The sequence below is a fragment of the Pteronotus mesoamericanus genome, unplaced genomic scaffold (assembly GCF_021234165.1).
Source record: "Pteronotus mesoamericanus isolate MK-2021 breed Mesoamerican mustached bat unplaced genomic scaffold, CSHL_Meso_final contig_657, whole genome shotgun sequence".
In the NCBI taxonomy this organism is placed as follows: domain Eukaryota; kingdom Metazoa; phylum Chordata; class Mammalia; order Chiroptera; family Mormoopidae; genus Pteronotus; species Pteronotus mesoamericanus.
This window is the reverse complement of record NW_026555229.1, coordinates 2,490,782-2,501,568: the sequence shown is the minus strand read 5'-3', so window position 1 is coordinate 2,501,568 and position 10,787 is coordinate 2,490,782. Positions and strand designations below refer to the sequence as shown.

Sequence of the window (10,787 nt, the reverse complement as noted above, 5' to 3'; positions counted from 1 at the left end):
ATTGGCTTTGATTCTTTCCAGTTCCCAGCACACTAACTTTGCCCCTTTTCACTCCCACTGAGCTGGTGACTAGGATGCACAAGACACACATAATATCCACAACAGCCCCACTACACTTCTCTGATCAGATAGTAGCCTACTGACTGTCTGCTTCCCAATTCCCTCCCCAGGCTCAGTGCTGAAGAATAGGTTGGAAAGGTTAAGGGATGAAAGGTAGGAGGCAAAAAATAAAGTCCAAGGATTGTAAACTTTTATAACCAAGGCTGCAAAGTCAAAAGGAATGGCAGCAGATGGGGAAGATTTACAATAGAGCTCCCTCCCCACACCACGAGCACCGCACCCCCCCCTTAGTAAAAAGGGACATGCTCTGGGGTGTGTTCTATGAATAAAAAGAAGTGCTTTCTTCCTCCTTCCTCTTTACCTTCTCTCTTTCAACTCCTTCATCTCCTTCATTAGGTAGAGGGAGCATTATATTCTGGCACAGCAGTTTAGGTAAACAAGGGAAGGACTGATTTCCTGTTGGAGCCAGCAAACATCTCCCAAACAGTAACAACATTATACTTGCACATGCAGCTAATGGTCTGTGAAAGAATGTGCAGCTATTGGGGGAAGCATGTGTTGACTGATGACTAGATTCAGGCAGGGAGGTTACCCACAGCTTCTTGCTGGATCCAGTTTCCAAGAGGGCCAGAAAAGCAGGCCAGGCAGTCGGCTACCAACTCTGGTCTCAGTCTTGCTGCCCACATCACATGTCTGATAGGAGCAGCCAGTTCTAATTCTTAGAAAAAGCTATACAAGGGTTGTGCTGTTACACCTCTGAGTTGAAAGGGAAGGGCATAGGAAGACTGGTGGCTGGCATGACTTGTAACTAGATGAGGAATGTTAACAGAATACCAACCACCAAATTCCAGACAGAACCAAAAATGTCAAGATTTTTACCTCTGCATACTTCAGTCTCAGTAAAACTAAAGTGCTAGGAACTTCAGCTTACTCTTCAGAAGCCTAATTTATTTCTATTCTACAAAGACGTTCTACTATAAATTCCAGGTAATCCTGGATTCCAACATTCAACATATATGAAGCAATATATATGCATAGCAGAGTGCATCATGTCTTCTCATCTTCTCAAATATCTAACAAAGGAGTCAGTGGTAGCTACAGGGTACTCTCCAGTTAGCTCCACTTGTGAAGGCATGGTTTAGATGTGATCAAATATTTGATTTCCATCTGGAAAAGCTCAGTGTAGTCCATCCTGGGCCATGGCAGGCCCTCTTACCTCCAGCCAGTATACATCAATCCCAACTACTAGAAAAAGATAACTAAAAAGTACATTCTCTACTAAAGGTAGGAGTTAGCAGCACTGCATGGCTTTCAATACTGGCTAAAGAAGAAAAACAAAACAAAGCAAAAAACAACTCTTTCTCTGGGTCTGATTTTAAGGATAAATCTGAAAATTAGAAGTTGTTGATTGTTAGCTGGAAAGACACACACACACACACACACACACACATGCATGCACGCACGCACACACGCGCGCTACCAGCTACCTAGTACAAAGCATTAGAATGAAAACAAAAGTAACTTCTAGAAATTATGAGGACTACAAGAACACTGGGCAATAAACATTGGGCAATATGTTACTATTAATAATGCCCTTAAAAGCTGAAATGTCAGAAAGGGAAAGCCCCTTCAAAGGCAAGTAATAGGGGCAATCATCTTTTTTTTTACTAACCAAGGCCACTCAGCCTTGAAGGACCAACACAGAGCAAAGCTATACTTCAAAGGTATACCATTCAGTATGAAGCCTGGCTACAATTCCTTGTATTTCCTTTCAAATGCAGCCACATTGTTCCAACAGACCTGCCTATCTTAGAGAAGTCTGTTCTGTGAAGACAGAGAGCACAAACTCTGCAGCTGCAAGCCAAAGACAGGGGCACTAGTCTAAGTACTTGGACAGAGGGTCAAAAGAAGGACTTATTTAATCCGCCAAACTTGAATTGGAGGCATTGAACATGAACAAGGGACACTCTCAGGACTGACCAAGTCTGAGAAAAACAATGCTGAGGAACTCCAAGAGGGCTCCAAGACCAGAACAGCAGCAGGGATAGTTGTGTCAGGACTAAGACCCAAGGCCAATGTCATTTGAGAAATGTTTGAAAAAAGCCCCACTCCACCATGTTCTAGGTAATGCTAATAATCCATCATTGTCACAGGCACTAAATCATACAAAAATGAGGCTACTGCCTTACTTGAAAGCACAATGAAACAATGTTTCTTGCTACCTCAGCATCTTAAGGTCTAGCACTATCATTTCTTCAGTGCAGAATTACTTCCCAAAAACACTGGGAATGCAGGGATGAAATAGATAAAGCCTGTGGTGATGGCTCTGCCTTGTCCATGTCCTTTAGGAGGAAATCTCTCACTGACCTGAGGTGTTTGTTTTAGTCAGGCTGCTTTCCATTTTAATGGATGGTCTGGTGCTGCTTGCCAAGTACCCCTGGCACAGGCTAAGAAAATCATACCAAGAACATGCTATGTGCCAGATTATTTCTGCAGGATGTCAGATTTGACAGAAATGGGGAAAGGTAAGAGGCTGGAATGGTGGTGCACAAGGAGGGAAAGAAGGGAAAAGGAGCTGCCACATACCAGTCCCAGGAGAGGCCCCTTTGTGGTGTGCTCTGGGGCAGAGAGATGATGAGCTCTCTGCTCAGTGGGGTTCAATAAAATCAACAGATCCACTGAACCCACGCACAGTATTAGAAGGATGAGGATGAGAGTTGCTCTCCAATTTCTTTGTGGGAATGACAAAACTGACAAACACCAGAGTGATCTAGGTCATAAAATGGACTTTAATGTCTCCCTCTTAAAACATGATAGTACTGCTTAAACTGGAACCGGCAAAGAGCTCCCAAGACTGGTTTCTTAGGAGGAATGAAGTTAGCATGTCTCTGGCTGCTCTGCAGCCCCAGGCACTCAGCTAACTGAGTACAAACTCTGTAGTCCAAATACCCACATCTGTTGTAGGTCACCGATTTTGGAGCTCTGGAACTGGCAGTGTAGATTCTGTGAATCCCAAGTATACCAGATACTGTTCTGTCTCTTTGGTCTAGCTGCTCCCTCCCCTCCCCCTCAATACTGCTGTTCTCAGCTTTGTGAGGTACTAAAGAACACCCTGGTTTTGCAGGGCCTAAATCTCCCGTCATCACCAGTTTGAATCCTCTGTTTCATATTTGCTTAAAACATCTTGGAAGTGTGACCCACGCTAACATGACTTGCCCTGGCCAGAGAATTCCTGGAAGTCACATTTCCCAAGTTTTCTTCCCAGCTGACGGCTCCCCTTTATGCCCAACATAGTTAAGGTGATGACCAAGAACTGCATTTAGGAATGAAGACAGGTGGGAGTTTGTCTTCTTTCTACACCAGCCAGTCCTTGTCTTGATCACTTTATCTCTCTCTTTCATTAACAAGCACATCGGCATGTACACAGAATTCTGGAAGGATCCTCTTATCCGAAGACTGTGGAAATATTTTCTGAATTCATGAAATTATCCCTTTCATTGATTGATGTTCAAACTGCAGATTGGTCTCTGCCTTCCCAGATGTCTTCTCGTTGCTTGGCTTCCAACCGTTTTCTCTCTGTAAATTAGGGCAATGTTAAAAGTGGTAGTGTACTTCATATAACCAGTGACTTTTCCTTAATCCAAATTACAAGGCAAACTTTAATCAAGAGGCAGCTGATTTCCTGGTCTTTTCTAACTGGATTCCAAGAGTTGTATCTTTAACTTTCCAAGTGCTTTGTTAAGTGGAAATGAAACTACAATCTTATGGAAAAAATATTTCAGAGGCAAATTGAATTTCAGTATTTTCAGAACACTTTCAGGAGCCAGAAATCTTCTGGAATATACCAATTCCAAAGTGGAAAAATGACCACATATAATGGAGGGAAACAAATGGCTATTTCTAAAAATAAAAAATGCACAAATCTGGGCAATCCATTTTCAATTTTTAACATAAAAGCTTGGTTTCCATTTAACACTGTCACCAAAACATGAGAAAATACATACGATACAGGGTTTGGTGGCCCAAGCACTTCATTAGGTACCACAATACCAGTTCTAATTTCATGGTTTGTCATTTATCCTGATACCATAAAATGTTGATGAGAAGCCTAAATGTTTCCTTCCAACAGGTATTATTTCAGATAATGTCTGTAAAAATTGGCAAGTCATAAATCAGGTGGATAACAGAAATCAAGGTGAATTTAGAGTTAACACTACTTTGACGTATCTTTTTCAAATCAACAGAATCTCTTACAAAATTCCTGTACTACATTTGACTGTACTTTAAGGGCCAAGAACTTTGTTAGGAAGCTGACTGGCCTTTGTACACGTGTGAGACAGAAATTTGCTGCTATTTGGGCACCATCTTGTGGCACGATCAGAATACAGCAGCAAAATGGCAAAAACAGGGATCAGCAAATTCCAAACTGAAGGCAAGTAACTTCAATGTCTTGTCATTCGGCCTTAAGAGTCAAATTGGGTTGGGATTCTCCAGGAAACAGTGCATCTCTTAGAACACACTGAAGTTCTGATTCTCACAAACAGTAAAGTTAGGAAGGTTTCTAAAGACAAACCTTAGATGAAAGCAATCAAACACTGGTTCTGCATTCCAAGAAAAAGGGAAGAAACAAGAAAAGTCGATTATTAGCACTCAAAGTTTTCAATACACTCAGAAACTTAAATCTGAAAGGCAATATGGAAAGAGTGGCCCATAATCCACAATTCTAAAATCAAAGCAGTTCTGTAAACTTTTTTTTAAAGGTTTGGGCCAAAACTCATTTGGAGGTGTATCTAACCTGAATGTTCATAGTCTTCACATATGCTATTTAGGGTAACTTGTTATCAGTGTTAATGTGTTTGATTTTGGTGTTATGAAACACGTAACAAGATAACCATATAATCTTTCTAAAATTAGAAAATTTCAAAATTCTGAAACACTCCCTACCCTAATGCTTTCTACTAAAAGACTGTAGATCTCTAATACCAAATGTAACTATCAGAAGAAATTCTGGTTGTAAACCATATGAAAGAACCAGTACAATTAGGGAGACAAATTGGGAAGCACAAAGAAATAGTGAAAATGAGAGGTATAAATTTAGAAATATAGAACATGAACAGAATAAAAAAATACAGGGTAGGACGAGAAGAAAGTATTTTCTTCATTTTAAAGAGTAATTGGAAGCTTGGGCGGGAGGTGTTGAGTGACTTGCCTAAAATTACATAATCAGTGAAAAACTGAAGTTGGAACCCAGGTCCATAATTCTTAAACTAGCATACTTTCCACTATTCTGATATCTGAAAAGATCTACAAAGAAAGGGGGTGGGGGGTGGGAAAAAAAACCATATTGACAGAAAGATAAAGAAACATGCTGTCCCTGTATTAAATGGAAAGCAAAGCAAATAAGAGCTAATAGGCTGTATGAAAAAAAAAGCAATCTTTAACTTTACCTCCAACCATTAAAGAAAGTTAATGAAATAGAGTGAAGGCTCAACAGAAGCCATAAGGACAGGGAACTAAGGAAGAACTGAAGACTTATTATCATGAAATGATTAATCTAGAGCACTCACATAACCAGCCCTGAAAGCCTTCATTTTTCCTAGTATAATAAATAGGCAAAAATGATTATATAAAATGAGTTGATTGAAATCACCACTTCTCATTCAGAGAATAAAAAGGATTGAAGATTAAAAGAGAGCCAGTTTGGTGTCATGTTTGAAAAAAATAAAGAAAAAGAATGTAAATTACAATGTTCAAAATTTACTTCTACATCTAAGAAAATAATGGAGAAAATCATCACAAAATCTATCTGCATCTACCTACAAAGTAATAATCAACATGAAGACTTGAAGTACAAGTCTGGTCAAATTAATCTAATTGTCTTCTTTTATGGTTTGACAGATGTGGTAGATCAAGGAGAGTAAGTAACCTCTTAATTTTAGCAAGGTTTTAAACTTTATGGCTTACAAAGTATTTATATCATCATTAATATTCTGGGAAAATGATCTGGATTACCTAAATGCTAGAGGACATACAACTCTGGAGAGTGGATTGATTATCCATGTATTAATAAGTATCATCACAAAGGACTAGGTGCTATTTATTTAGCAATAGTTGTTGAAATTGTCTGTTAGTCCTAGGATTAACATTTTCACCTCTGATCTAGACCAGGGATGTAAGTTTATTAAACAGCAGGTGATAACAAAAATATGGGTAAATAATGCATCTCAGAGAAAAAGACCACATTAAAATGAAAGGTAATATGGTTAGAAATGAAGGGAACTTCACATCATGGGAGAGAAGACACCAAGAAAATACCGTAAGACCCAGATTATGAGTCAGCAATGCAGCACTGCCCTTAAAGGCAGAATAATGGAATGCCTGAAAAGGATTTCAGTAGGTAGCAATCGTGATTACTTTTTTTAATATTACAATTGACTAAGTACCCTATAAAGATGATTTTACTTTGAAATTCTTAGTGATTTAATTCATCAAAGTAGGGAATTAAATTTTTGTCTACTTACTCTTTCAGGTTTGTAACTTAAAGGTGGCCTTCTATGACTGGCCAGTTAATCACCTAACCCCAAGAGTATAATGGAGTTAAGTTGTGAAATAAAATGGCATGCTTTGAAGATGAGAAGGTGGCTTATTCTAAGAAGTAATAATATCTGTTCCTAATTTCAGGTGGGAATCAAGTGTTTTGGTAAGTGGTATGTCTGCAAATTTTACACATATTCCTGACTTTAGTCTTTAAAAGGTGGTTTTATCACTCAGTGTGAATCACTGAGTTAAAGCACATGATTAAGCCAAATACAAAGCACACGGGATGCAGTAAAAACATTTCGATGGGTGCCAAGTAGGAAGGGGGTTGACGTAATGGGTAAAAAAGAAGGGATTAACATGTACAAATTGCCAGTCACAGGGATGAATAGTATAGGATAGGGAATATAGTCAATACTAATATAATAACTATGTATGGTGTCTGATGGGTACTAGACTTATTGGGGTGATCACTTCGTAAGTTATATAAATGTCTAATCCTATGTTGTACACCTGAAACTAATATATTGTATGTCAACTATAACTGAAAAATAAAATTAAAAATTGGGGGAAAAAACCCAACCCCAAACCCAAAGCACTCAAGGATGATCTGTGCTTTCATTTCCCACCTCAGTGTAGCTCTGATCTGTTAGGCACTCTGCGGGACTAAAAAATACTTCCCCCATGTTCAAAGGCTTATGACATAAAAGTTCTTATCCTCTACATATATACGATTTGCTTAAAATGAATTGAACGCATTCTTTTTTCCAATGTTTTTTCTGAGTAGTTTTTTTCTGAACCTCCTTTTTAAGGACTACAATATAGACTTCTCATTAAAAGAGGTAAAAAGACCAAAGTAGAGTGGAGGAACTTAGCAGGAAAGTACTTAAACCTTCAAATTACAAATCCCAAATACATTAATTAGAAGAGTTCCAGATGAAGTGTTCAACTCTGGATTTTATAAAGAAACACCTGGAGGACTTGACAGGGTTCAGAGTAGAATCATGAATGAAATAAGATTTATGAAGAAATTAAAGTAACCAATGTCATTCATGTATTCAGTCAATAAATATGCATCTTTTTATAAACCAGGCACTGTGCCAGACATCAGAGCTCTTGGAAGACGAAAGGTTAGATTATTCTCTAGTATTATTTTTTATTCTACGGTATTATTAATAGAGGTACCTATAGAAGATGGCACATAGATCTCAGTTCCTTTGCTAGTTCTGATCAATTAACAACGGTCAAGTCAAAACTCACCAAGAAAGAATGTCATGACTAACTGCACTATCTGTCATGGCTAATGGGTGGGTAGCAGCAGTACATAGTACAATATATATTTGTCATTACTGGCTCATATTATTATAATGAACACTGATTTCCCAAGAATCACATAAATAACAGCATCCTGAATTTGTAAAGTACTTTTCTAAACATTTTTACACATGTTAACTTATGTTGTATTAAAAAATTCTTTAGGGTTAGGTAAGCCACTTTGTTGGAAACTGAGGCACACAGACTTGCTTATGGCACACAGCTGGTTAATGTCAAAACCTCTATTACACCACATTCCTAAATGATCTGTCCTTGAGAGAAATCTGGATTAAACTATTGGGTTGGCTAAAAAGTTGGTTTGCAGGTTTTTTCAGTAAGATGGCTCTAGTAGCGTTTAGTTGTCTTTAACTTCATTTGAAACAATTTTGTTAGATTGTGTTGTGACAGCTGTCATACCAGCATGCATTTGAAAAAAAAACTTATCAAAACTGGTGACTTTTTGTCTAGCCATTTTAATATTGAGGATGGAAGAAAATACACATTTTTGGCATATTATGCTTTATTATTTCAATAAAGGTAAAAACACAACTGAAACACAAAAGAAAGATTTGTGCAGTGTGTAGAGAAGGTGCTATGACTGGCAGAACATGTCAAAAGTAGTATGTGAAGTTTCATGCTAGAGATTTCTCGCTGGATGATGCTCCATGGTCAGGAAGACCAGCTGAAATTTTGATAGCAATCAAATCAAGACATTAATTGAGAACAATCAATGTACTACCATGTGGGAGACAGCCAACATACTCAAAATACCCAAATCAATAAAGTTATTGGTGAAAATGAAAAATGTGTCTTTTACATAAAAACTAAATGGACTTTTTGGCCAATCCAACATCATAAAGATTTAAGTTAGACCTAAGGAAGAATTTTCTGACAGTGAAACCTGCCAACCATTGAAACAGGTAACAAGGAAGGCTGTCCTATTTTATTTTCCAAAGGCCTTAAAATTTTCTAAGTATTTTTTTCTAGGAAAAAAAATTTTAATTCCCCCAAAGTCCTTCAAGAGAGATTACAGTATAATAGAAGGAGCATGGGTTTTAATTAGAGAGCCTTAGGTTCAAATGCTGGGCGACCTATAGCCAGTTACTTCTCTGGGCCACCTCTAAACTGGAGATAATACCATCCATCACAGAGTTATATAACATGTTACATTACCTGGAGTTTCCTTCCAATCCTTTTAATCAACAAAAACCTTGCCATGGCTTTTAATCTTAAATCTTCAGAACTGAAGTGAGAGGAGAAACAATTGCTTAAAATACCAAGTTCGTATTCTTCTTTACTAAGGTATCTCTGCTAGCTTGTAGGTGTTAAGGAGAGGAATAAAAATCTCTAATTCTTCTAAATAGAGGTCATAATGCTTTACACAGGGCAGGTGCTCAGTGAATGTCAAATGTAGATAGACTATTATATGAAATTTAAAATAAAAAGAATAATGATACAAAATATGCACTGGATTCAACAGATAATATTTTGACTATTACTAATAAAAACAGCAGCAGCTACCATTTGTCACTTATTAGTTACAGCCCTATAGAAACAGAAGGAAGAGCATTCTTATGGTTTTTGAGGATGACTAAGTATCTTCCATGTATTATCTCACTTGATTTCCATTTTAGGGATGAGGATACAGAGGCCTCCAGAAAGTATCTAATTTGCCCAAGGTCACAGAGCCAGTAAATAGCAGAGCTAAGATGTGGACCCAGGAAGTCTGATACCGCAGTCTACAGTGTTAACCACTATGCTATACTCGTTCCTCCCCTTCTAGTGAAAGGAAGTCTAGAACAAAAATATCTGTTCTGCTCAACACCTAAACAGTACTTTTAATTTTCAGAAAAAAAAATCGGCCAAGTTGAGAAGCCTTGGGGTCCACAAAGGCAGGTACCAGAGTATCTGCTCTATACAATAAAGAAGCCAGAAAAAGATAAATTAGGAATTTTCCATATGCATTTTCTCAGATATGAAGAATGGGAAAGCTCTGAAGCATAATAAAGAAAGAGTTCTCTATGATCTGTACTGCAGCACCAATAAATAGCAGGAACTTATCACAGTGGGTCTCTAGTCAAAACTAAAGACCTTCATTTAAAAAGTAACACAGTACCCATTTAGCCAACAGTCTCGTTTTTAATTGCATCACTGAAATGTCCTTTGTATAGCTGTGTACTTAAAACAAATACTTCAAGTGAAGCTGCATGCTGATGTGCCTACAGGGAAATAGAGGGGAATACTCAGATGATACTCATGCAAAAATGTTGCTGCAGAATCTGTAGAGATATGCAGGGAGGCATGATACACTGAAAAAAAAGTCATATATGCTTCTAGAGAGACCACTGTTATTACCCTCTATTGAAGCTCTGAGATAATTGTGGTTATCAATAGACAAAGCATTTTCTTCAAAGACAACCAATTAATAAAGGGTTAGGACATGATACATTCTCCTTTAATCTAATTCTGTTATTGCCATCTGTAAAAAGCAGACGATTAGTCTGGAATCCTCCTACTTCTGTAGTCTGTCTATAGATGCCTCTGAGTGAACCATGCATTGGAAAAATCAAAACTGCCTTGTTATAATCATTAAGGTTTCAAAAATTAGTTGGGTTCTACTCTGAAACTCTAGCACCTGCCATGACACACTCTGTCACTGGTTATCTGGCCAATGCAGCTGAGAGTCTGCAAGCTGCCTGCTATCACCAAAGCAGAGTGGACAGAAAGTATTAATGGCCTTGTTAGACTGGCAATAAACAAGGAGTTTGAAACTTCAATTCATTTAATGGAAAAATGAAGATACTTTTCAGTAAGTGGAATTTTCAGAATAAATTACCTTCACAAATTCCACAGATTGCAGGCTAAGGCAGTGAGAC

General features: G+C 37.9%; 1 protein-coding gene across 3 annotated transcripts in view; it reads right to left on the bottom strand.

Moving 5' to 3' along the window:
- Nucleotides 1-2,797: 2,797 nt before the first annotated feature.
- R3HCC1L (R3H domain and coiled-coil containing 1 like) overlaps nucleotides 2,798-10,787 on the bottom strand; it is an 85,703-nt gene continuing 77,713 nt past the window's right edge. For all 3 annotated transcript variants that reach the window (XM_054581326.1, XM_054581327.1, XM_054581328.1), the window contains one exon: nucleotides 2,798-3,636. In XM_054581326.1, coding sequence (XP_054437301.1) covers nucleotides 3,569-3,636 — 68 coding nt within the window. In that variant the 3' untranslated portion in view covers nucleotides 2,798-3,568. The remainder of the gene's footprint in view (nucleotides 3,637-10,787) is intronic.